The sequence below is a fragment of the Eschrichtius robustus genome, chromosome 14 (genome assembly GCF_028021215.1).
Source record: "Eschrichtius robustus isolate mEscRob2 chromosome 14, mEscRob2.pri, whole genome shotgun sequence".
NCBI classification, from domain to species: Eukaryota; Metazoa; Chordata; class Mammalia; order Artiodactyla; family Eschrichtiidae; genus Eschrichtius; species Eschrichtius robustus.
Genome location: NC_090837.1, coordinates 20,657,740 through 20,684,922, shown reverse-complemented (window position 1 = coordinate 20,684,922; position 27,183 = coordinate 20,657,740). Strand labels below are relative to the sequence as shown.

The following is a 27,183-nucleotide window of genomic DNA, read 5'->3' as shown; positions in this document are numbered from 1 at the left end:
GGAGTAGATACCAGCTCCAACATTGTCAGTTATGTCTCTCTGATTTTTTTTTCATTGCCCTAGGTTTTACTATGAGCAAAGAATTCTGCAGAAGGTCTTTGAAGAATGGAAAGAAGAGTGGTGGGTTTCCCATCGAGAGTGGAAACTCCGTGTTCGAGCTGACTGTCACTATAGGTAGGATTTCATGTTACATTACTTTAATTTTACTGATACACGTTATGAGATAATTACTTGTTGGCATGTTTCTGGTCAAAAGGATAGAAGTTTTTTTTCTGGTTTTATTGAGATATAATTGACATATATTAATTACTGTATGAGTTTTAGGTGTACAGAATAAAGGTTTGACTTACATATTATGAAATGATTACCACAATAAGTTTAGTTAATGTTTATCATCTCATATAGATACAATAAAAAGAAAAGGGAAAAAAAAAAGAAAAAAATTTTCTCCTTGTAATGAGAACTTCTAGGATTTACTTACTGTCTTAACAACTTCCGTATATATCATACAGCAGTAGTAACTATAGTCATCATGTTGTACATTACATCCCTAGAACTTCTTTGTCTCATAACTGGAAGTTTGTATCTTTTGACTGCCGCCCCCAACCCACCCGGCCTCTGGTAACCACAAATCTGATCTTTTTCTGAGTTTTTTTTTTTTAAGATTCCACATATAAGTGAGATCATATAGTATTCGTCTTTCTCTGTCTGACATATTTCACTTACCCTTATGCCCTCAAGGTCCATCCATGTTGTCGCAAATGGCAGGGTTTCCTCTTTTTTTTAATGTATATGTTTTTACGGGGTTTCCTCATTTTTTAATGGCTGAGTAATTCCATTGTATATAGATACCACAACTTTACCCATTCATCCACCTTTGGACACTTAGGTTGTTTCCCTGTCGTGGCTATTGTAAATAATGCTGCTGTGAACACGGTGGTGCAGATATCTTTTCAAGTTAGTGTTTTTGTTTCCTTTGGATATATTCCCAGAAGTGGGATTGCTGGATTGTCTGGTAGTTCTATTTTTAATTTTTTAAAGATCCTGCATACTGTTTTCCTTGGTGGCTATACCAATTTACAATCCTACCAACAGTCCACAAGGTTCCCTTTTCTCCATATCCTCACCAGTGTGTGTTATCTCTTGTCTTTTTTTTTTCTTTTTTATGTCTTATTTTTTGGAGACCTAATTTCCTACTTTTCCTTTTTTTAATTGAGGTAAAATTGGTTTATAACATTATATAAATTTAGGTGCACATTATAATTCTATCTTGTCTTTTTGATGATGGCCATTTTAACAGGTGTGTGGTGATTTTGATCTCATTGTGATTTTGATTTATATTTTCCTAATGACTAGTAGTGTTGAGCATTTTTTCATGTACTTGTTGACCATTTGTATATCTCCTTTGGAAAAATGTCTGTTTAGGTCCTTTGCCCACTTTTAAATTGGATTATTCTTTTTTTTGCTATTGAGTTATATGAGTTCTTCATATATTTTGGATATTAATCCCTTATCAGCTATATGGGTTGCAAATATTTTTTTCCCATTTTGTAGGTTGTCTTTTTCACTTTGTTGGCTGTGTCTTTTGCTGTGCATAAGCCTTTTGGTTTGCTGTAGTCCCACTTGTTTATTTTTTATTTTGTTGCTTGTGCTTTAGGTGTCATATCCAAAAAATCATTGCTAAGACTTATGTGAAGGAGCTTTTTTCCTATATTTTCTTCTAGGAATTTCATGGTTTCAGGTCTTGCATTTAAGTCTTTAATCCATTTCTGGTTAATGAGTGGTGTTAGATATGAATCTAGTTTCATTCTTTTACATGTGAATATCCAGTTTTCCCAGCACCATTTATTGAAGAGACTGTCTTTTTTCCATTGAATATTCTTGGCTCCCTTGTCAAATATTAGATGACGGTATATACTTGGGTTAATTTTGGGGCTCTCAACTCTATTCCATTAGTCTGTTTGTTTTTATGCCAGTGCCATAATATACTATAGCTTGAAAACAGGAAGTGTGATGCCTCCTGCTTTGTTCTTTCTCTGGATTGCTTTGACTATTTGGGGTCTTTTGTGGTTCCACATAAATTTTAGGATTGTTTTTTCTACTTTTGTAAACATGCCATTGGAATCTTGATAGGGATTGTATTGAATCTATAGATGGCTTTTGGTAGTACTAACATTTTAACAATATTTTTCCAATTCATGGACATGGAATACCTTTCCATTTATTTGTCTTCTTTGATTTCTTTCATCAGTGTCTTGTAGTTTTCAGAGTAGAGACCTTTCACCTCCTTGGTTAAATTTATTCCTAAGCTTTTTGTTATTTTTGATGCTATTGTAAATGAGATTGATTTATTTCTTTTTCAGATAATTTGTTGTTATTGTATAGAATTGCTACTTAGTTTTTTACGTTAATTTTATATCCTATGATTTTACTGAGTTCATTGATTAGATCTAACAATTTTTTGGTTGAGTCTCTAAGAGTTTCTGTATGTAAAATCATGGCATCTGCAAATAGAGACAGTTTTACTTCTTCCTTTCCAATTCCAATGCCTTTTCTTTCTTTTTTTTTTGTTTCCCAATTGCTCTGGCTAGGACTCCCAGTACTATGTTAAGTAGGAGTGGTGAGAGTGAGCACCCTTGTCCTGTTCCTGATCTTAGAGGAAAAGCTTTCAGCCTTTCTCCATTGAGTATGATGTTACCTGTGGGCTTATCATATGTGGCCTTTATTATATTGAGATACTGATGATCATATGATTCTTTTCTTTCATTCTATTATGTGAGGTATCACATTGATTGAGTTTGTGGAGGTTGGACCATCCTTGCAACGAGAAGAGTTTTGGATTATTTTCTGTATTTCTTCAAATTCTTTTTAGAGTAAGCAAGATCAAAGTCCTAAATTAAGACCAAGCACACAATACTGTGTGCATGTGAGCACATATACACAGAGATACCCCTCTAATTCAAGTAATCATTATGTAATGATCATGCTAATGATTTGAATAGGTTTTTCTCACTGACTCTCACTTCTATATAATTTCTAATTCTGTGTTTTAAAATAATAAAGTTGTTTTAATTTGTATTGATTGGGAGAAAATATATGCCCAATATAGAACATTAAGAAAATAGAAATAGAAAAAACTTTAAAATTTTATTTATTTATTTTTTTAGCAATAGAGAGAAGAAACTCTTAATCTTTGACATTTGTATTCCCAAGGATAAGTGGAAGAAAAAGTAAAAATTGGGAATTACATCACATACATATTTTTATACCTTTTTTAAAGTAAAAACTTAGTATGTCTTATACATTGTGTCTTTTTCAAATGGTATTCACTCATTATAATCATGTCTTTAAGCTCTTCGGGGCAGGGTTTCTGATTTATGGATATTTCAGATATCCATAAATATAGACATCGTTGAATCGTTCTATGAAGCTGGCAGAGTATGAAATCAAGTTTTAGGAAATGGGATAGTGAAGATATGGAGGGACTGACAGTCTTTTTTTTTTGGGGGGGGGGGTGCTTTTTGGTTCTTTGCTGTGCGCGGCTTTCTCTAGTTGCAGCAAGGAGGGGCTACTCTTCCTTGCGGTGCACAGGCTTCTCATTGCGGTGGCTTCTCTTGTTGCGGAGCGTGGGCTTCAGTAATTGTGGCTCGCGGGCTCTAGAGCACAGGCTCAGTAGTTGTGGCGCACGGGCTTAGTTGCTCTGCGGCATGTGGGATCTTCCCGGACCAGGGCTCGAACCCGTGTCCCCTGCATTGGCAGGTGGATTCTTAACCACTGCGCCACCAGGGAAGCCCTGGGACTGACAGTCTTAATGTGCATAATGTATGTATTGAGACAGAAAAGACAAAGGAGAACATTGACTGTGTTTTAGTGCAAAGGAGAGGTTATGTTTTACATGGTGTGGATGATTAAGATATGACTGTCATTCCAAATGCCACAGCTTTGTGGGTGCTGAAGGTGAAGTTATTCTAGGATAATTCACACCTTTCTTCCTTGGTAATAATATAAGGTGTGGAGAACGACACTCCAATTTTAGCTTAGGATATAGATTGGCTTTTATGTGTCAGAAGTGTTCCTGTTAATTTCTCCTAAGTACAGAACGGACTGGGTATGTCGGATTCGGAGTTGTTTTGTTCTAAAGAAACACCATTTGGTTTTTTGGCTCCTCAGATATTACTTGTACAACCTGATGTTCCAGACCTGGAAGACCTACATGCATCAGCAGCGGGAGATGAGGAACAGGTACCTGAGAGCCGAGGATCATGGTGAGAAAAGGAAGTACACGTCTAAAGAAAATGCCTCTGTTTATTTGTCTTTTTTTTCCTTTATTAAGATTTTATTTTTTAAGAGCAGTTTTAGGTTCACAGCCAAGTTGAGGGGAAGGTAGCAATTGCCCATACACCCCCTCCCCAACACATACATAGCCTCTCCCATTATCAGCATCCCCCATCAGTGTGGTACATTTGTTACAGCTGGTGAACTTACACTGACACATCATAATCACTCAAAGTCCATGGTTTACATTAGGGTGTATTTTCTTTGGTGAGGTGTCTATTAAGTTCTTTTGCCCATTTTTAATTGGATCGTTTGTTTTCTTGTTGAGTTTTAAGAGTTCTTTGTATATTTTGGATAATAATCCTTTGTCAGATGTGTCTTTTGCAAATATTTTCTTCCACTCTGTGGCTTGTCTTCTCATTCTCTTGACATTGTCTTTTGCAGAGCGGAAGTTTTTAATTTTAATGAAGTCCAGCTTATCAATTTTTTCTTTCATGGATGGTGCCGTTGGTGTTGTATCTAAAAAGTCATCACTATACCCAGGGTCATCTAGGTTTTCTCTTACGTTATCATCTAGAAGTTTTATAGTTTTGTGTTTTACATTTAGGTCTGTGATCCATTTTGAGTTAATTTTTATGAAGGGTGTAAGGTCTGTGTCTAGATCCTTTTTTGCATGTGGATATCCAGTTGTTCCTATACCATTTGTTAAAAAGACTATCTTTGCTCCATTGTATTGCCTTTGCTCCTTTGTCAAAGATAAGTTGACTATATTTATGTGGGTCTGTTGCCAGGCTCTCTGCTGTGTTCCACTGATCTATTTGTCACTTCTTTTGTCAATATCACACTGTTTTGGTTACTGTAGCTTTATAGTAATTCTTTTTTTTTTTTTTTTTTTTTTAAATTTTTATTTATTTTATTTTTGGCTGTGTTGGGTCTTCATTGCTGCACGTGGGCTTTTCTCTAGTTGCGGCGAGCGGGGGCTAGTCCTCATTGCGGTGCGCAGGCTTCTCATTGTGGTGGCTTCTCTTGTTGCAGAGCATGGGCTCTAGGCACGTGGGCTTCAGTAGTTGTGGCACACAGGCTCCATAGTTGTGGCCCACGGGCTCTAGAGCTCAGGCTCAGTAGTTGTGGCGCACGGGCTTGGTTGCTCCACGGCATGTGGGATCTTCCCGGACCAGGGCTCGAACCTGTGTCCCCTGCATTGGCAGGCAGATTCTTAACCACCGCGCCACCAGGGAAGCCCTATAGTAATTCTTCAACTCAGGTAGTGTCAGTCCTCCAGCCTTCTTCTTTAATATTGTGTTGGGTATTCCAGGTCTTTTGCCTCCATATAAATGTTATAATCAGTTTGTGATATCCACAGGATAACTTGCTGGGATTTTGGTTGGGATTGCATTGACTCTATAATCAGGTTGAGAAGAACTGACATCTTGACATATTGAGTCTTCCTATCCTGTACATGGATTCTCTCCCCATTTATTTAGTTCTTCTTTTATGTCTTTCATCACAGTTTTGTAGTTTCCTCACACAGATTTTATATATGTTTTGTTAGATTTATACCTAAATATTTCATTTTTTGAGTGCTACTGTAAATGGTGGTGTATTTTTAATTTCAAATTCCACTTGTTCATTGCTGGTATATAGGAAATCAGTTGACTTTTGTATATTAACCTTGCATCCTGCAGCCTTGCTATGAATTGCTTATTAGTTCCAGGAGTTTTTTGTCAATTCTTTTTGGCTTCTTTACATAGACAGTCATGTCATTTGCAAACAAAGACAGTTTTATTTCTTCCTTCCCAATATATATACCTTTTATTGCTTTTGTCTTGTTGCATTAGCTAGAACTTCTTATATGATGTTGATAAGGAGTGAGAGGGGTCATCCTTGCCTTATACTTGATTAGTGGAAAAGCTTTTGAGTTTCTCACCATTAAGTATGATATAGGCTTTCTGTAGATATTCTTTATCAAGTTGAGGAAGATCCCCACTTTTCCTAGTTTACTGAGAGCCCAGATTTACTTTTGCCATCACAAAAGCTCAGAAGCTTTTGTGAAGGATGAGTACATTGTCTCTGAGAGAGAATAACTCCAAGTCAAAGGGAAGACTTGTTCGATTCCCTTTCCTGTTTTCCAGGATGTGTGATCTCTGAGCAGGAACTCCTGTGTGATCATATTCCTATGGTTTTCTCTATATGGCATGGTTTTGGCACCTACCACTCACTTAAGCATGATTTGTGTGAACTGGCTGTTCCTGCCCTGCTGGTGCAGTGTTCCGGCTGTGTTTCTCTCGCAGCACTTGGGACTGTTATCTGTCTTGCTGCCATGTGTCACGTTGCAGTGCTTACTTCTGATCTTCTTTGTCCAGGTTGCCCCTTAGTGATCTTGTGGCCAGTTTAGCTCTGGTCAGTGTCTGATTCCTCGAGTTGCACCCAGAAACCCATGTGGGGAGCCTAAGGGAAAAAAGGCACTAACTTTCAAAATGATAATGCAGCCTGCTGTTTTTCATAGCCATTTCACATGAATGCCCTGCAGGCACCTCAAACTCAGCAAGTCCCCAGTACAGCTTGTCCACTGCTCCCCGTTTAGACCTGCTCTTCCTACTTTTCGTAGCTAAGCAAGAAACCTTACTTACGAATGGCTTCGTCGTAACAGCATTTAGTTATCTTCTCTTAGAACATGCCTCCCTGAGGTGTCCCTTGCACTCATCTTTTCTTTGCCAATGCCTGAGATTAAGCCTCATCCGTTTCCCCAGAGTATTATAAGTACCTCTTCTTTTATCTCCTTGCATTTATTTTCTTCTTTTCATAGATAATCTCATTTACTCTTTGCAAACATACCTTGAAGGGAAGCACCATTTTGCAGATGAGGAACTCGTGTGAGGTTACTTAGCTCAGTGACAAGGTCAGTACTCAGGCCCAGCTTATCTTACTCAGGAGCCTAAACTCTAAGCTACAGCACCATACTAGTCCTTATTGCCCGAGATGTGCTGATTCCTGAGGTCTGAGGTGGGCCCAAAGAAGCTACATGTTAAATTCTTCTTCATATTTTGACTTGACTTGTCAACAACTATGAAATATAAAGTATAGCTCTAGTCATCCTGACCACATTTTGGAGAATGTCCTGAAAATGTTTTACATAATTTTATTTTCTCCTTTGTGTTCTAAAAAGAAAAGAAACTTATTTCGTCAGTGATGACTTTCATAATGAAAATGGAATTTACCACAAAGGGAGACCTATGGACTTTTGTGCCTCCCATATTTAGTAAATTCTCTTTCCTCCAGGATCATTACTGGTCCTTCTTATTCTGTTTCTCAAACAGATACAAACAGATACAGATAGTATCCTTTCCTTTTGTCTTGCTTATTGTACTTTACAATTATTGTTTCAAACAGCAAATTTTATAACATGACTTCTTCTTTAACTTTATATTATGGAAATTTAAAAATATCTACAAAATGGAAAGATAGAATAATGAACTTCCGTGTACCCATCATCCAGCTTCCAATAATTACCGACTCACACTAGTCTTGTTATATCCATATCCACATTCACTTCTCTGCTTCCTGTGTTATTTCATGTGTAAATATTGCAGAATATAACTCTAAAAAAAAAGGACTTTTAAAATAAAAGATTTCTGAACAGTGCAGTACATTGATTTTCCTTTAAAAGTTTTGTAAATGTTATCACTTATATAACCATTCTTCACATCCAGCATCCTTATTAATTTTGTAGAGCTTCACAAGTTTTCCAGCAGAGGGCACTAGAAGACTGGAGGAATTTAGACATTCAAAGGAAGGATGAGTCAGAGCTTTTGAACCTTTGTCTTAACCCAGAGTGATCCATCTCCCCCAGCCCCTTTTTGAAAATCTCTTTGGTGCATCTAGATGCGAAACACAAGATGCGACAGGCCTGGAAGTCCTGGTTGATCTACGTGGTTTTTCGTAGGACCAAACTTCGGATGCAGACCACCGCCCTGGAGTTTAGACAGCGGAGTATTTTGTGGTGAGTGTGCTCCATTGCCCTACAGATAGCAGTGTTCATTTTACCTCAGCTTTGCTTTATGCTACTGGAAAACCAGCATAAAAACCCACCTTAAAACAATGTTTTGGGGATTTCCCTGGTAGTTCAGTGGTTAAGAATCTGCCTTCCAATGCAGGGGACGTGGGTTTGATCCCTGGTTGGGGAACTAAGATCCCACATGCCGCGGGGCAAGTAAGACCACACGCTCTGGAGCCCGCGCGCCACAACTAGACAGAAGAAGCCCGCGTGCCGCAACTAAGACCCAATCAGCCAAATAAATAAATATTTTAAAAAACCCCAAAAAACAATGTTTTGAACATAATTGATACCTAATAAATATTTATTGATAACTTGTTCAACATTAAGATCAGGTTTTCACCAAATCATAAGTAACACTAATTGAGTACTTACTAGTAAACCCTGTGTTAAGTTTCTGTGTGTGTTAATTTTTTAATGTAAAGTGTCTCATTTAATCCTTACCGTAAACTATAACATAAGTACTGTTATTGCACAGATTAAGATATATGAGCTCAAGCAAGTTACTCAACCTTTCTGAGACTTACTATATAAGTTGTAATTAGCAGAACTAGGGCTCACCCACCCATCTCTCTGATGCCAAAGCTCATGCTCTTAACTGCTGTCTTGCACTGCATCTCAGCAGCATTGTCCACACATTGGAGGGTGAGTTAGTCCACTCTGAAAGCCAGGTGTGTGTAGCAGTGAGCTGCTTTATAATGGGACTGATTCCACTGTGCATTGTTCCCAGTGGTCCTCTGGTGTCCCAAATGGCAGTGTCTTCAAAGCTCAGTTCCAGAGCATGTCTGTAGTGTCTAAGGCTGGATCTGGCCTTAGGAACCATCTGTTTCCAACCCTTAACTGGCAGCTCTAGAACTGTTTCTTGGCTGTTTAGGGAGAGGGACTTGAGCTCAGGGTCTGAGGCCCAGCCCTCACTGCCCTTCTCTTTTCTGGCTGGCCTTGCTCTGACTGGTCGCATCTTCGATTTGCTCTCTGACAGGGTGTGGTGGAGCACGTGGAGACGGCAACTGGGACAGGTCCGCCTGGGCCATGCCCTCCATGCCTCGGCTGTGAAGCACAGGGCCTGGAGCCTCCAGCTGCAGGTGAGTCCAGCAGACTCGGGCTTTGGTGTCCTCTGTCCACGTTGTCAGGCACCATGACCACAATGGGAGCTTGGGCAGGTGGGGTCGGACTCCCAAACAGAAAGCTGACCGTCATGCTGCTGCCTCTCTGCTGGGCCCTCCCTGCAGCTCAAGCGATGGAAGGGGGGAGTGGGAGGCAACTTGGAAGGCTGGACTCTTCAACAGACAGAGGCCGCTGGAAGGAATATGCTAGATGTGATTGCTAGTGATCTTTAGAGAGCTCCTGTTAATTGTGGAGCTGGAACGGGATTTATGAATTAATTATAAATATGTTTAAAGAAACAGCAGTATATTCTTTAATTTCCTCGTTACTCTTTTCCTACAGCAAATTAGAAAACGAGGGCAGAAAAGAAACTAAGACTGAAAAGAAAACCTGGCTTTTTCATATAATTTTGCTTATTTCTTAGAGTTCCTTTTGGGAAAGCCACTAGCTTTTGGTCAGTTATAAAGGCTTAACATCTGTACCAAACGTATGCTGTGGTGAAGCTTTTTTATGGCCTTTGATAAGCTATCTGAATTTCTGTCACTTTTTAGTGTCTCCTGGGTACTTAAAGGGCTGCCAAGTCAGTCATAGAGAATAGAACAGGGAGGAGGAGAAAAAGAAGTGCGTGTTACTATATTGTAGGAGTAATAACTTCTTTTTTCCATTTATTTATTGATTTATTTTTGGCTGCATTGGGTCTTCGTTTTTGCGCACGGGCTTTCTCTAGTTGCGGCGAGCAAGGGCTACTCTTCGTTGCGGTGAGCGGGCTTCTCATTGCGGTGGCTTCTCTTGTTGCAGAGCACAGGCTCTAGGCATGCAGGCTTCAGTAGTTGTGGCACGTGGGCTCAGTAGTTGTGGCTTGTGGGCTCTAGAGCTCAGGCTTGGTAGCTGTGGCACATGGGCTTAGTTGCTCTGTGACATGTGGGATCTTCCCGGACCAGGGCTCGAACCTGTGTTCCCTGCATTGGCAGGCGGATTCTTAACCACTGCACCACCAGGGAAGTCCCTGTAGGAGTAATAGCTTTTTAATCTGACAACATTTTGTATCATCCATGCAAGAATATGCAATATATGGAGATCATATGCAAACAGCATAGATTGGGGTCAGCAAACTTGCCCACGGATCAGATTTGGCCAGCTGATTGTTGTTGTAAATAAAGTTTTATTGGCATGCAGTTACACCTGTTCATTTATGTATTGTCTAAGCTGCTTTCAGGCTACAACGGTGAAGTTGAGTAGTTGCAACAGAGACCATGTGGCCTGCAAAGCCTAAAAAAATTATTATCTGACCCTTTAAGAAAAGAATATGCCGACCTCTGAACTCATAAGGTCTTCTGAAGCAGTAGCAAGGAAATAGACTTAGTTCTTGCCAGTGATAATAAAGGTAACAAGAACAGCAGGAGCAGTAATAGTATTTATTGTGGTCTTACTGTCCTAGGTGCTGGACTAAGTGCTTTACATGTGTTATCTCAATTTTCAAAATTATTATTATTTTTTTAAATAAATTTATTTATTTATATTTATTTTTGGCTGTGTTGGGTCTTCGTTTCTGTGCGAGGGCTTTCTCCAGTTGCGGCGAGCGGGGGCCACTCTTCATCGCGGTGCGCGGGCCTCTCACCGTCGCGGCATCTCCTGTTGCGGAGCACAGGCTCCAGACGCGCAGGCTCAGTAGTTGTGGCTCACGGGCTTAGTTGCTCCGCGGCATGTGGGGTCTTCCCAGACCAGGGCTCGAACCCGTGTCCCCTGCATTGGCAGGCAGATTCTTAGCCACTGCGCCACCAGGGAAGCCCCAAAATTATTTTTTAAATCCCGTATTATTATAGGTTAAATAACTCGAATGAGGGTCATGCACCTAGCAAAGGTCAGAGCCAGTATTTGAACCGAGGCAGCCTGAAAAGTGCAGAGAGCCGTTCCTTTAACTATCATGCTGCCTTGTCCTCAGTAGACTTGTGCTCTCAGGAGGGAGAGGGAACTATGAATGTGAAAATGCCAGAAGCATAGGAACATAATGAGGCTGGTTTTCTGTTGCTGATGGACTCCAGCTATGTGAGCGCTCGTCCCTTTCAGATAGTCACTTTGAGAGCCTGTAAACTCATTCTACTGGTGCCGCTATTGCTCAGAACACTTTTAGAATTCCTTTTTTGACTGTTGCCTTCAAAGCTTGCAACAACAGATTTGAATGAATATTTTTAGTGATAGCAGGTTTTCGTGGTTTGAGGTTGGATTTAACTTAGAAGACAGCCGAGAGTCATTCAGAATCAAATCCAATGAAAAACGTGAGCAATCAAGATAACACTGATACGGACCACACTATATGAGACTCTAAGGCAAATTTTATAGTGCAGATTATAAATAAAATCCTTGTCTGATAAATACCATATGATTTACCAAGAACTTAAATTTAAGTCATTTCTCTTAATCCTCACAGCATCTCTGAACTAGGCAGGGCAGACGTCATGAGATATGTGAAATTTTAAAAAATTAAATTATGTACTTCAAAATAAAAACATTAAGTATAAAACATGTATTAAAAATACTAACAGATATCCAAGTACCCAACATACAGGTTTAAAAGGTGTTAGCATTTTCCATACTTGCTCCAGAATTTAATGTAATTTAATGTAATTAAATTCACAGTTCAAGCCTTCCCCTTCCTTCCTTCTGCCACCTTTCCTCCTTAGAGATAACCTGTACCCTGATACTGAAGTCCTCATTTTCTTGTGTTCTTTTGCACTTGTAAAAATGTGTGCATACATATACATAAAGAATAAATGTTCTGACTTTGTGTTGTTAGGAAACTTATGAATGGTGTCATACTGTACATTTACTTTGCAGCTTGCTTTTTTTTTAATGCAACAGTGTATTTTTGAGGTTTATCCATGTTGATACATAGAGATCTGTTAACTACCTATAATATGCCTTTGTACTGAATAAGGCTCAGTTTACCTGCTCAGTGCTGCTGAACTGTTGATTCCTTCTGATTACGTTTTTTACAATTACAAACAATGTGGCAGACAGCACTCTTAAACACAGATCCCTGTGCAAGAGTCTGAGTTTCTCTTGTTGCTGGAAGTGAAACTTCTTTGGGTATCATCTCGTCATCCTTATCAAGCATCACCCATTTGCTCCAGTGCTGTGCCAGTTTATGTGCTAAAATTTCGGTTCCCATTTCTTTTGGCCTCATCAGCACTTTGCATTGTCAGACTTGGTCATTTTCACCAGTTTGGTAGGTCTGAAGTGGTAATTCCTTGTTGCTTTAATTTACATTTCGCTGATTCCTAGTGAAGCCCAGCATCTTTTCAGATGCTTGTTTGCCATTTGAGTTTCTGTTTTTCAGCTTGTTACTATCCCTCACTCCTTTTTTTCTGTTGGGTTATTTGGCTTTTTCTGCTCTGTGGACATTGTTGTAGATTCTGCTTACTAATCTTTTGACTATTAGGTACATTGCAAGTATTTTCTTCTAGCCCATAGCTTGCTTTTTTGCTTTGTTTATGGTGCTTTTTTTTTCATACAAGTGTTATTATTTTCAGTGTACCTAATTCTTGTATCTTATGGTTTGGTCTTTAATCCATCTTGGGTTTAATTTTATAAATTGTGTGTAACAGGGTCTTAGTTTGTCATTTTCCTTATGGATAATTTCTGCAGCACTGTTTACTGGTTAGTTCATCCTTTATCTTTTTTATACTGACTATTAGTCCACCTCCATTATAGAGCAAGGTCCCATTTGTTCATAGGTCTATTCTGGGCTCTGTATTCCATTGGTCTATTTGTCTATCTATGAGCCAGTACACACTGTTTTGATTATGATTTAATGAAGCAGGTAGGAAAGAACAAAGGTTCTCTAGTCAGACTGCCCAGGTGGAAATTCTGCTGCCATTACCTATTAGCTTTGTGCCTTTTTTAATGAGTTACCTAATCTCCCTGTACCTTAGACTTCTTTTTTTTTTTAATATTGCATTTTGGTTTTTATTTTTTATTGCATTTTATTTTTTATTTTTTAATTTTATTTTTTTTATACAGCAGGTTCTCATTAGTTATCTATTTTATACATATTAGTGTATATATGTCAATCCCAGTCTCCCAATTCATCCCACCACCCCCCCCCCACCTTAGATTTCTTATCTGTAAGTAAGTAATAATGGTACCGACCTCATAGGATTGTTGAGGATTAAGTGTGGTGATAACGTGTAATATGCTTAGAGCAATGCTTTGAGTATGGAAATCCTCAGTAAATGCTAACTGTTCATTACTACTCCTGATCTTACTGTATAGCTCTTAAGTTTTCATATGTGGAAAGAGATCTTCTTTATTCTTGTTCTTTTTAAAAATTGTCTTGTCAGTTGTTCTTTACTCTTATTAATTTTAGGATCAACTCGTCAAGTTCCACAACAAAGTCTACTAGGATTTTTTATTATAGTACACTGACTTTTTACATTAGATTGGAGAATATTGTCATGTTTGTGATGTTGAGTCACCCCGCCCGTGAGCTTGATGTAGCGTGAGAGGGAGAGTAGGAAAGATTAGGCCATGAGGTGACAAGGAGGCAGATGTAATAGTAAGGCTCTGCAGGCTGTGCCCACAAAGGCTTTGGCTCTTTTTCCAGGGGAGGGGGAAGCTACTGGCTTTGAGAGGAAGAGTGGTGTGATCACACCCCTGCTCTTAACAGGCTCCCTCTGGTTCATCGTGTGCTGCCTTTTGAGGAAGGAAGGGAGAGAGAGAGAGAGAGATGAGAGAGAGGGAGAGAGTGTGTGTGTGTGTTATATTTTCAAGAAGAAACAATGGAAAAATAAACCAAAAACTAAGGCAAAGTGGTTACCTATGGGGGAAGGGAGGGAACAAAATACTTCTGTGCATTTACTTTGTTACATAGGTTTAACTTTGGAACCATGTAAATATTTGATATAATTAAAAACAAAAAATCAAAAAGGAAACGAACCAATCCCTAGGATTTTAGAACACACTGAAACAAACTTATATCAAGTTTGTAGCAATGACTACAAAGAGAAAAGAATTACTTTAAAATACAATATTTTGGCTGTTCATCCCAAGTGGGATGTGTTCTAAGGACACAAAGAACTACTAAGAGATCTAAAATTGCATTCAGTGGTCTTATTGTAAGTAGCAGGTTTGGATTGTTGTGTTGAATCTGTTACAGCTACATTGTAAGATAAAGCAAATAACTATGGCTGTGTCATTAGGAAGCATGATTTTCAGTGTAAAAGGAAAGATTACAGGTACAAAATCAGAAATTAAACAAAAGCCCTGTTATCTGAAATTGGAAATGTCAATATCAGTATGGACTCATGATTTTTTTCCCTAAAATAGTGAATTTCTAACTCTATTTACTGAAAAGACTTAAATGCTTTATTACTGGCACTGCTTCTAGCATCCCCAGTGCCCAAGTTGTGGTCTCTTCTATTTCCCACTAAAGGGAACTGAGGCTTTTTGGAGAAATGGCTGATTCCAGGTATAGAGCAGGAAATAGACATCATAAGCCTAGGAGATAGTGTGCAGGAGTATGAGGAAATGAACAGAGGTTAATGGGGTTGTGTCAGAAGGACTCCCATAGGCTTAAGATAGAACAATTTGAGCATCGAAAAGAATAATGACTGCCGTGGATTGAAAACATATCAAATATGTAAAAATTCATGCATTCATAATGAGAAAAAAAAAGGAGTTCATTGGTCACAATTTTGGGTTGTTAGAGCATTAATTCAGTTCTTTGGAAATTAATGAAGGCCAAAGTCAAGCACTTATCCTGCCTTTCCTATACAAACTAATCTTTGAAAAACGAGAGGGTTAATGAGAGAGTAAGGCTTCTTTATAGAATTTCAGTTAATAAACGCAGGAGTATTAGAATTAGAAAATTGCCACTCCAGTGAGAAAATGGATCTAGGCAGCAATCACCCAGGGGAAAGACAACAGGGAAATATAAGGGAGGGATCATATTAATGCCATCTGAAGCCACTGAACAGTCTTGGCATTGCTAAAACTATGGCAGCCAACCACGATGTGATGTAACAGGAAGTACCCAGCAGCACTTGAGACATGTTCTTGTCTAAAATTTGAACATGATTCCCACCACGCCTAACATGAATCTGACTGTCAGTTCATGGGAAATACAGGGATCAGAGGGACAAGTTAAAGACATCTGGAGGAGACAATCGGACAAATCTAAAACGTGGGACAGTTTATAGCATACATGACCTGGTTTCTCTAACAAATTGGTAGCGTGAAGAGAAAAAAGGCAGGGAGGGAAATTGTCATATAAGATGGAGAGATTTAAGTGACATAACCACAGCAAATGAGAAAGGACAATTCTGGTTGTTGTGTTAAGAACAGACCTCAGAAAATCAAGGATAAAAGCAGGGAGGACAGTTAAGGAAGCAATTACAAAGTTCCAGGAGAGATTCTGGACAAGGATGATAGGAAGATGGTTTTGGACTCTGGGTATGTTTTGAAGGTATTGCCGACAGGATTTGCTAGTGGATAGGTAAGATGTGAAGTGTCAGAGAAAAAGTCTAAGAGGACTCCCAGGTTTTTGGCCTAAGTAACTGGAACAATGGAGTTGCTTTTTACTGAAATGGGGGTGTTGGAGGGAGAGGCAGGTTTGTGGGGAAAGATTAGGAGGAGCTCCATTCTGAGCTCCGTATCTTCAGCCTGATGGGCCTTCCAAATGTCCATGAGGGGGTGTCAGGGAGGCAGCCGGATATATGTGTGGAGTCTTGAGGATGAGTCCAGACCTGAGATGTAAAGTTGGGAGTCCTCAGCATGCAGATGACATTTAGAGCCATGAGATTAGGTGAAAGCACAAAGGGAGTGAGTATAGCCGGTGGAACTGAGCCTGTCCGCTGAAGAGATGGGAATCAGCGGCGGGAACAGAGGAGAGGCCAAGGTATACTGGAAGCCAGGTGGAGGCGGGTGTGATGAGCTGTGTCACATGCTTCTGGCAGGCCAGGGCAGGTGAGGACTGAGATTTGGCCTTCGGATTGAGCCACGTGGAGGTCATTGATGCCCTTGATAAGAGCAGTTTCAGTGAACCCGATGGGGAGAGGATTCAAGAAAACCAGCTTAGAAGAGAAATGAGAAAGGTAGAGAGCCCTTTTGAAGAGTTTGGAAGGGAAAGCACTTGGGTGTTAGCTGGGTGGCAAAGTGGTCTAGAGAGGGGTGCTTGGTGGTTGGTTTGAGGATCACTGATTTATTCCCTTCAGGAAGTATTTGTGTGACAATAATCTTTCATCCCCAACTTTTTAATTTTGACAAATACCAAATCACAGAAAAGGTGGATACTGGGTTCTCTTCACTAGTTTAACCCAGCCTTAACATATTTCCACATTTGCTTTCTCTCAAGTGTATCAGTATATTTTTTACATTTTCAGAGTTGCTTTAAAGTTGCAGACATAAGGTTTACCCTAAATACTTAAGCTCATATCTCCTAAAAATAAGGATGTTCTCCTATATAACCACAATATCACTGTCATATCTAAGAAATGTAATGTTGATATAGTAATATCTAGAATACAGTTCGTATTGCAGCTGTATATTGTTGCTCTTTTAGTGTCAGTTGCAGGGTCCAATCAAAGGTCACCCATTGCTTTTGGTTGTCACCTCCCCTAAGGGGGAAGTAACAACACACTCAAATGCTGATTTTAAAAATCTAGCAGAGAGTGGAAACTGATGATGCAGAAGGGAGTGGGGGGAATTGCCAGAGTGATAAACTTGAGAAGGTGAGAGAAGATGGGCTGTATGCATGGCAGGGGTAACCTGTGATGGGAGAGTGGACAGTTTATCCAGAGGAACAGGAGAGAAGGCAGAGCCTGTTGGCAGGTGGGGGGCGTGTGGGAGCTTGAGAAAATTGTCTTTTGATTGCTTTTATTTTCTTGGTGAAATAGGAAAAATGGTATTCAACTGAGAGGAAGGAAAGGGGAAGAGGTGTTACAGGTTTAAAAAGGTATAAGGTATAAGAGAAGGTATCAAGTCATCTATGACAGTCACCTTCAGAGTAGGGCATGTGTTTTGCTGAGTGTGCACGAAGACTTTCCCAAGGGTGTGCATTTATGGATAATCTTAAGGGAATCCTTTTGTAGACCCTCAGTTTCTGTAGGTCCACGTCTTGGAGACTAATGTCCCTGAGAAAGGGCCTCTTGACCATAGGCTTCCTCCCACTTTGAAAGAAAAGGCAGACCCTCCTCTCCTATCCCCGATCTGAATTAATTATATCACCCCTTGGATTGTCCCTGCTTCTTGTATATGCTCTGATTTTATTAGTCCTTTTTTTTTTCCTTCTTAATCCAGAAAAAAATTACTTTCTGGAAGCAGAGAATGCCCTTCTTAAAGATCTTTTCACCCCATATTCCCATCACTTACGATTCTCCTTGGGAATTTCCCCTCCTTTTTAGCCTTCCCAGTGTGTGTGTTTCTCTTTTCCCTCACCAGTACTTCACCTCTGTTTTCCTGCCTCCATTGACTGTTGTCTTTTCTCTGGTTTTCAGGCTTGGTCACGGTGGCAGGAACAGCTTCTGCATGTCTGGAGGGAGAAGCGGAAGATGGTCTCCGCAGTGAAACACCATCAGCACTGGCAACAGTGGAGGTCCCTGAGGGCCTGGCTGGAATACCTGCAGGTGCGCAGAGAGAAGAGGCAGCGGAAAGGTGAGCAGGAAGTCCTGCGCTCCAGGGACAGAGGGTTGGTCACAGTGCCCACTCTCCTGTTGCCTGTTACTGCCAATAGGGTGGTAACTTATTAAGGGGAGATATAACCGTGTTACACCACAGATTTTCAAAAAGGAGATTGAGGAGGAAGATAAATCATCCTCAATTCACAGTTAAGATATTTCCTTCTGTTTTTTTAATCAATATTTAATTCAATAGGATTTTAATTATGCTATAAATACTGTGATTATTATGATTAGTATGATACAATTTTGTATCTTTTTTTTCACTTTTAATTTTATATTGGAGTATATCCGATTAATAACGTTGTGATAGTTTCAGGTGCACAGCAGAGAGACTCAGCCATACATATACATGTATCCATTCTCCCCCAGACTCCTCTCCCATCTAGGCTGTATCTTGCTTTTTTTTTTTTTCACACAACTAATCAATACTTTCCTGTGTCTTTAAGTGTTGTTAATAAATGTTATTTTTTATTTATTTATTTTTTTTAACATCTTTATTGAAGTATAATTCCTTTACAATGGTGTGTTAGTTTCTGCTTTAAAACAAAGTGAATCAGTTATACATATACATATGTTCCAATAAATGTTATTTTTTAAATGATTGTATTTTACAGGAGAGGGGCTTACCTTAATCTACTTAACAATTCTTCTTTTTTTTTTTGCCTCGCTGTGCATCTTGCAGGATCTTAGTTCCCCGACCAGGGATCGAACCCATGCCCCCTGCAGTGGAAGCGCAGAGTCCTAACCACTGGATCGCCAGGGAAGTCCCTAGCCATTCTTGTATTAATAGATACTTGGGTTGTTTGTCCTCCGTTATGCAGATGCATGTGATTTATGATGTTGAGTTTTTGAACACTATTCTCATGGTTTTGTTTCCCCGAGAGAGGTCAGAAGTAATGATAAATAGGTCATGATTGTTAAGTACTTTTTGTACTTCAGTTTCTTGAGCCCACACAGAAGTGAGTTGAACACTGTGCTGGCCGCAGGGTTAGGCTCTCCTGCTTACCCTAGGCCTCCCTGTGGGATCTCCTAGGCTGCCTACACTGTCTCTTGGGAGAGGGAATGTGTCCGTGTGAAAATAGTGATGGGGGACCACCTGTCTGGTTGCCCAAGCCTGGAAGTTGAAGGCATGAAGCTATTTAATGATGAGCTGCCGACTAACATGCCTCCAGTTACGGCATTCTCATTCCAGGACCAGTACCCTTCCACTTGCTGGACTTATGCTCATCAGGCCATTAGCTAATTAGTCTTAAAAGGAGATGGAGCTGGCAGCCTGTAGCAGCCTGGCTGAAAGCTCACAAAAGCCTTTGACAGCATGTTGACCAAGTTGTGTGTCATTGACTCAGACCCTGAAATCCCATCCGGGAAACATTGATAAAGAGGCAAAAGTGAAATGCAGTCTTCTTTGAAAGCAGCAGTAGCCATTACTGCTCCTCAGTAACTAACTAGGAGTCTCAGCCCTTTGGTAGAACCCTTTTCTCTTTCCTGGGAGAGAAGAGATATACTGATAGCTAAGGGATTCCTCCTGTGTTTAAAAACCTTTTATTCTGGGACTTCCCTGGCAGTCCAGTGGTTAAGACTCGCGCTTCCAGTGCAGGGGGCATGGGTTTGATCCCTGGTGGGGGAACTAAGATCCCACATGCTGCATGGCATGGCCAAAAAAAAAAAAAAAACACCTTTTATTCTAACGTTCTTTGTGGGAGCAGCCTTGAAGCCCTGCTGCCTGCCAGTAGTGGGTTTCATCCTGTCTTAAAGGTGCTTCCAGCTCATCGCCCAACCTTGAGGGGGCAGCACTTAAGCTATTTTCTCTGTTGCAGAGATGGCTGAGGGATTCCACTGCATCATTGTGCTCCAGACACACTTCTGTGATTGGCGGTGGGCCTGGAAGCGGAGGGAGAGCTTGTACGTCCACCACGAGCGGGTAGAGGGGCTGGCCAGGAGGATGGTGCTGCGGAGGGCCTTTATTCACTGGAAACACTGTATCCTTTGCACCACCCAGCCCTGTCTGTACAGCAAGAACAGCAAGAGCTCACCAGCCTGTAAGACAGGAGTCAGGAGATACATGGGAAGTAGTTACCCAGCAGTTTAAGACAGTTCTGATCTCTGTTGACTTCTTTTTAAAATTTTTTGTTTCATTTTGGGAATATTCATGCAAAAGAGTGCATATAACAAACATTTATAGTCTAAAGAATAATGGTAAAATGACACAACTCAAAAAAATAGAACATTGCTCACACACCAGTCTGCTCCTCCCTGACTACATTCCCTTTCCTCCCCCTCAGAGGCATTGCCGCTGCCCTGATTTTGTTATCATTTCATTGCTTTTTTCTACCCATTAGATGGTAGAAATAGCCACAGCCATTTCTGCTTCATTTCATTTCTGTTTCAGATTTGTTTCATTTCATTGCTTTTTCAGAAAGCCATCTGACCTTGTTGGCCCTGTCATTATGATCCTAGCTTCCATTCATTGAGCTGTTTACTGTGTGCAGACATTTTGCATTATCTCGTTAATCGTCATAGCAACCCTGTGGAGTAGGTCTCACCGGCTCCATTTTACAGATGAGGAAACAGGTTGGGGGTTGCTAAGTGATTTTTCAAACTCATTGGCAGAGCCAGGCTTTTGACTCCAGTGCACCTTCTTAATCACTGCCCCTGCTGCAAATTGTGCCCAGGTGTGGGATTTGGACCGCCTTGGGTGTTCACCCACACTTTTATTTGTTCACTGAACTCTTGCTTTGTTTTAAACTCCTGCCTAAATTCTGGAATACAGGGAAACTTAGAGACTAACAGTAGCTCATTGTCTAGTGGGGAAAGTAGACATGAAAACCAGTCTTTGTAATGTGGCGTGATAAGTGCTATCATAAAAGTTTGTATCAAGTCCTGCTAGGGCTACTGTGGAGATCTAGCCGAGGAGGTGATGTTTGAGCTGAATTTAAGCCTTGGGGGATGACACATTCTCCCAACAGGGAGGTCGGGAAGGGCGGTTCAGGTGTAAGGAGTGGCATTTACGCAGGTGTAGGTGAGGAAGAGCAGCCAGGGGTGATGGCCGGGGTCTGCAGTGAGTTGTGGGGTATGGAGGGCAGGTGGATGCAGGCTGGGGACCGGCTTGTAGGGCCCTTGTGTGCAGTGGTCAGGAATTCGGGCTTAATCCCAGTGGCGCTGGGGATCCTCTGCAGGTTTTTGAGAAGAGAAGTGATGCAGCAGATCTGTACTTTAGAAAGGCTAAAGCTCGATGGTAGCAGCGAAGCTGGCACAGGGGGACCAAGTCAAGTGTACTGCACTGTGCTGGGGGTGGGGACAGAACCGGGGAGACCTAGGGGGGCAGCAGATGGACTTGGCAGCCGAGAAGATGGAGGGGGTGGGAGGAGAAAAGGTTTGAAAATAACTCCAAGGTTTTTAGCACAAACTTCTGACTGGATTGTGATGCCAAAACAGAATGCAGGAGAACTCGGAGCAGGTTCTGCTTAGATTTTGAAATGATTACTCAAACTGGTGGCAGTTTATCTCAACTATTTTTGCCTCTCATGAAATGGGCATGAGAGGGGAGAAAGGCAGATAAATAACTCACATGGTTCCCCTTAGTCCTTTCTTCCCTGGGTTGTCAGGGGGAGACAGAGGCGGACACCAGCCCACCTGGCATGCCCATCATCTCCTGCAGCCGGGACCCTTCAGATGGGTCATTAGGATCGCTCTGGGCTGGGGTGGGACCTTGTTGAGACAAGAAGCCTTAACTCTGGTAGACCTGCTGCTGTGTGCAGAGGCAGCTGTGCGGCGGCAGGTGGCAGAAGAACACCACAGGCGAGGCTTGCTGGTAAGGGCGCTACAGCCTCGCTCAGGCAGCCACTCCTGGGGGACCTGGCCCACGTCATGCTCCTTAAGTGCATCCGGTTATGTGGATGGCTTCCATCCTGAAGCCCCCTTCATTGTCACGTCCCTATTTTCATTTTGGATCAGAGATGGTGATGGTGTGGGGTCAGAGGGTTTTGGGGCTGCAAAGGAGCCTTAGAAGTGATCTAGTCCTGGGGTGTTCTACATGGCAGACCCCCTTTTTAAGTGGTGGAAACCTAGTCTTCGAAATCAATCAAAGTAGAGATGCTGTGGACAAGGCTAGGTCTGGGGAGTAGTGTCTGTTCTACCGGCTGCTCTTCCCCACCCTCACCACACGACGTGGCCTCCGAACACTTTCAGGAGCCTCTGGGGGTCCACAGAGCATGATATGAAAAGCCCTAGTTGCTTCACTTCTGTCTCAGAAAACTGAAGCCAGGCTGTGGGGGAATGTGCTTTGCTTAGTCATACATGAGGCATTTTTGACAGAGCTGGAGCCAGGCCAGCATGTCCTGCCTCTACCCCACCCGCACCCCCACCTCCCAGTCACCTTCTCTCAAAATTCCTTCTCTCCCTTCTATTTTACTCTTACAAAACTGCATTTATAATTGTGTAAGCATACACATTGACCCCACATGGTAAAAACAAACAAAAAAAAAACCCCACCATAGGCTGAAAGTCTGTCTCTTTTCTGAGAGGCAGAGTTGATGTTTTGACCTTTGTCTGGTGTTTCCATCTGGGTCACAGGGACCTCTCCTGGTCAGAGGTGCGGGTGCGTTTGTTCCTGTGCAGTATCTGTGGACGGCAGGGAGTGGTCCCACAGCTATTTATTAAGTGTCTACTGTGCAGGCTGGCTTGTATCAGGCTCTCAATTGAATCTCAAAACAGAGAAACACTCTCTGGGACATGGGAGCAGCTGTGAACAGCTACTACTGAGCTTCTTGCCACCCTCTTGGGCATTGCTCTTATTGTTACAGACACGCCACTGATTTGTGTCCATTCTTCTTTTCACAGCATTTTTGCTTTAGAGCCCTAAAAGACAATGTGGCCCGTGCCCATCTCCAACGAATAAGAAGGAATCTTGCTCACCAGCAACATGATGTCATGGTGAGAGTCCTCTTCTGTATCAAGGCACCTCTTCTGATGGCCATTCTCTTTTTCTTTTAACCTTTGTGCTTAGAGGTTTGTTCAGACCTTTAGACTCCAAAACCTTAGTGTCCATTTTCTTTAGTAATCTATGCCAGAGGCTAGAGAAACTCTTATTCTTCTCTTGTTTAATCCCATTTTTTTATCTGTTTGCTAAAAAAATTGATAGTTGAATCAGAGGTCAGGGACTGTGGATTCCAACCTTGACCTAGGGAATACACTTTGTCTTGCATTCCAGGAGGTTTTGGTTATGTTTGCACTGTGAGTCTGTTGTCTTCAGTGGTTAAATTTACCTGAGGGCAACAAACATTCTATCTCCACCTGTAGATTGTGTTTCTGGGTGTAGGAGAAAGGGACATTCTAATTGTGAAAATGTTCAAGCATACAGAAAAATAAAAAGAATAGTGTAATAAACCTCTATTTTACCATCTAAATTCAATAATTGTTAGTATTTGCTTTTTTTTTTCCCAAATCATTTCAAAGTAAATTACAGACATTATGACACTTTACACCTAAACATTTCAGTATGCATTGCCCAAAAATAAGAACATTTTCCTGCATAACCACAGTATCATTATCATCCCTAACAAAATGAACAGTAATGCTCTAATATTAACCAATACCCAACCCATATTCAAATTTCCCCAGTTGCCCCCAAAATGTCTTTATAGCTGTTTTTTTAAAACCAGGATTCAATTAAGGATTGATGGCTCACTCTACATTTGGTTATGTCTCTTAAGACTCTTATTAATCAATAACAGTCCCCCCACTTCTTTTGTTTAACATGTTTATTTTTTAATTGTAAAATACACAGAATTTATCATCTTAACCATTTTTAAGTGTACAGTTCAGTGGCATTAAGTACATTCACATTATTGTGCAACCATCACCATTATCCATGTCCAGAACCTTTTTCATCTTGCAAAACTGAAACTCTGTGAATTAAACAATAACTCCCATTCTCTTTCTCCTCCCCCAGCCCCTGGCAACCACCATTCTCCTTTCTGTCTCTTTGAATTTGACTGTTCTAGGTACCTCATATTTACAGTATTTGCCCTTTTGTGATTGGCTTATTTCACTTAGCATAATGTACACTATCTTTCTTAATAACATTGACTTTTTGAAAAGGAATGCCAGTTATTTTGTACAGTCTTCCATATTCTCCAGTTTTCTGTTTCCTTCTGACGTCATTTGATTTTCCTTTTTCCTGTGTAGCTCTTATAAACTAGAAGTTAGATATAAGGGCTTGATTAGATTGAAGTTAAACACTTTTTGGCAAGACTACTTTATAGGCAGTAGTAGGTGATAAGATCAGTTTTAACTTCTAAAATGGCTTTGTCTTCCATGAGGCCCAGATTAGGAATACCTTCTTCATTCTGATTTACATAGATTTGGTAGATCCAGCTTTTTGCCTTTTATGTTGGCCCAGAATAGATCCATATTGCTTGGCCAAAATTATTTTGCAAATCTCTTATATGTTGGGTGCTCCAAATTGAGGTAATTACTGCTTTGGGGGAGCTTACAGTCTTCTGGAATTACAGATTTGCTAACTAATGGGTCAAGAGAGATCATTTTACCTTTTGCCTTAATAAACTTCTGTTTCCTTCCTGTTTTGCTGCAGCTACTGCACAGGTTCTGGAACCTCTGGCAGTCTCAGATTGATCAGAGGGAGGAAAGTGAGCAGCTCCCCTTCCTGTGTGCTGCCTGGGACCACTACAGGTAGGGACTGTGGCCTTCAGGCTCCCCAGGGGCCCGTTGTGACTGACTGGCTGGTCTCCAGGAGTCATCATCACCCTCAGTGTGTTACTGCGGCAGATTGAGAAAGGCCCTGCTGTAAACCAGTGTTCCTGAGCTTGCCTTTTCCTTTTGGTTGATGGGATGGGAGGTAGAATGAGGATGTTTGTGCTGGTGCTCGGCCACCACTGCCTCAGTTTTCAGGTGTTAGTGACGTTCCATCTTGGAATGTAGGCACTGATAGTGTTACAGAGACGGCGCAGGCAGGTGGGTGTTTGTGGCTTGGTCTTGGAGGGTGTAGAGTGTGTCCTCAATTTTTTAGAGTTAATCATTCAGTTAAAATAAATAAATAAAAGCACCACATGTCCACAAGAAAAACTCAGAATGTATAGGAAAGAAGTAGAAAGTTAGAAATAAAGGCTGCCTGGACCCCTTCCTTCGACCCCTCAGTCTTACTATTCAGAGGGAACCACTGTTCACTTTCTTGCTGCAAGAAATGTTCGATAAACCCTCTCCCAAGAGTATAATTAACTTATTTTGCATAGTTATAGGTATGATTTTGGGGCACTTTTTAATGAGTCAGTGAGAATTGCAATATTTGACTGAGTCAGTTTGGAGTTGTCAGGATGTATCATTATTCTAAATCCTGGTTTACAAAGCTGAATGTGGTTCTCACTCTCAGTATCACTGTGTGAAAGCACAGTGTCACCTGTCACAGACCCAGGTGGTCCTAAACAGGCCCCAGAGTTTGGCCGTAAAATCAGAAAATTCAGGATATTTGGGGGATTTCACACATATTACCTGAGTTCCAGAGACACTGTGCTTGGTGGTCTAATTAGCTTTACAAGAAAGTTGTCAAATTTTGGGGGCAAGCCACAGTCCAAAATCGGGGTGGGGGTTTGGCAGATTTCATGTCAGAAAACAGGTTCTTATTTCCCTTAGAATGAAACCCCTGGGGTGCCTTTAACGCTCAAGATGTACCTATGCCCAGATTTACCTTCCTTAATATCAAAACAAAATTCTGAAAACCTGAAACCTGAAAGTGGGAGGGCAGTTACCTTGGTGTTGTGTGTTTCATTTCAGAATAACATTGCTACGCAAGTGTTTCAAATTGTGGTTACTGTATACTCAGAAGAGGCGATCCCAGCAGGTATGGAGTTCCTCAGAGCAGGGAGCTCTGCTGGCTTACATTCTTGGATGCGATTTCTTTGGAAAGATTCTTGGAAAAGGCCTGTACCAGGAGGTCTGGTGTTCTGATTTGGAAGAGAGGGTACTGTGAAAAGCTCAAAGGTATCTGCCCCAGACCCCCCCAGGGATGTCAGAAAGTCTGCATAACTCCTGTCCCTTCATCTGCTTTGAAAATGCAGCTGCTCTCTGAAGGTGGTGAGCGTATCAGCCATTCCATTCACATCTTGACCCAAATTGTTGATTATATTACTCAGCCAGCCCCTCCTGAGACCTTCAGGAGATGTTGGGGAAAGTGCAGAGCCTGAGCGCCATATCCCAGAGCTAAACGGTGTGAGACACAGGTGCCCACAGTGGTGGGAGGAGGTGGGGGTCAGGCTGAGGGATTAGTGAAGGCAGGTAGAGAAAGACGGATTCAGTTCCATTTAAGAAAGACTTACTGAGCGGCTGCTATGCCTTAGATGCCAGGCCAAGAACTGAGGATACAGCTGTGATGCAAAGCAGACAAAGTTCCTGCTCTCGGGGGGCTTGTAGTTTAGCCCCAGGGTGGCTCTAATGATGGCAGGTAGCCGTCTGGAGCGCAGAACCGAGAAGGATTTCCAGGCCACGTTCAGGCTCAGGGGAGTGTGTGTTCAACTGATGATGTCTGCACAGGCCTTGCAGTGGGAGGTGGACTGCGCAGGCCTCTGTTTGGCCATCCCTGCGGTGAAACGGGGAGGACACGAACGAAGCTCCTCCTGGGTATTTTTGTGCTGTCCTCTCCACCCCCTTCTCTATCTGCTGCTCGAGTCTAACAGTGAATCTAAAGAGTTTGGCTGGTTCCTCAGTTTTGGGAGGCATACAGACTCCTTTGGGAGCTGGTCCTGTCTACTTCTCTCCCCATTCCTGTTACCGCTCTGCCCCTTCACAGCTGCACACAGTCAAGCTGCCGGTCCTTCCCTGAATAGTCTCTGCTAGCTCCTGCTTCCCGATCTGCCTGCTGCCCTTTCAGCTCAGGTGTCACCTCTTCCCCCTGATCTACCCCTCGTGCAGCTTTCTCATAGCATGTTGTTGGCTGGCCTCCCTCCCTGCCAGGCTGGGGGCTCCTTGAGGGTACAGCCTGTCCTGCCTCATTCTTCTCCTGAACTGTTGACAAAGGGTACGTGCTGACTAGTATTTGGATGAGTGAATGAACACACGAGTGAA

General features: G+C 41.5%; 1 protein-coding gene across 12 annotated transcripts in view; it reads left to right on the top strand.

The window, feature by feature from the left end:
- The window catches only part of SFI1 (SFI1 centrin binding protein), a 79,738-nt gene that overhangs the window by 26,390 nt on the left and 26,165 nt on the right, over positions 1-27,183 (top strand). For all 12 annotated transcript variants that reach the window (XM_068563625.1, XM_068563622.1, XM_068563623.1 and 9 more), the window contains 10 exons: positions 64-174; positions 4,171-4,265; positions 8,158-8,275; positions 9,309-9,411; positions 17,926-18,082; positions 19,926-20,087; positions 21,849-21,919; positions 22,948-23,040; positions 24,701-24,798; positions 25,897-25,963. In XM_068563625.1, the coding sequence (XP_068419726.1) occupies positions 64-174; positions 4,171-4,265; positions 8,158-8,275; positions 9,309-9,411; positions 17,926-18,082; positions 19,926-20,087; positions 21,849-21,919; positions 22,948-23,040; positions 24,701-24,798; positions 25,897-25,963 (1,075 nt within the window). The remainder of the gene's footprint in view (positions 1-63; positions 175-4,170; positions 4,266-8,157; positions 8,276-9,308; positions 9,412-17,925; positions 18,083-19,925; positions 20,088-21,848; positions 21,920-22,947; positions 23,041-24,700; positions 24,799-25,896; positions 25,964-27,183) is intronic.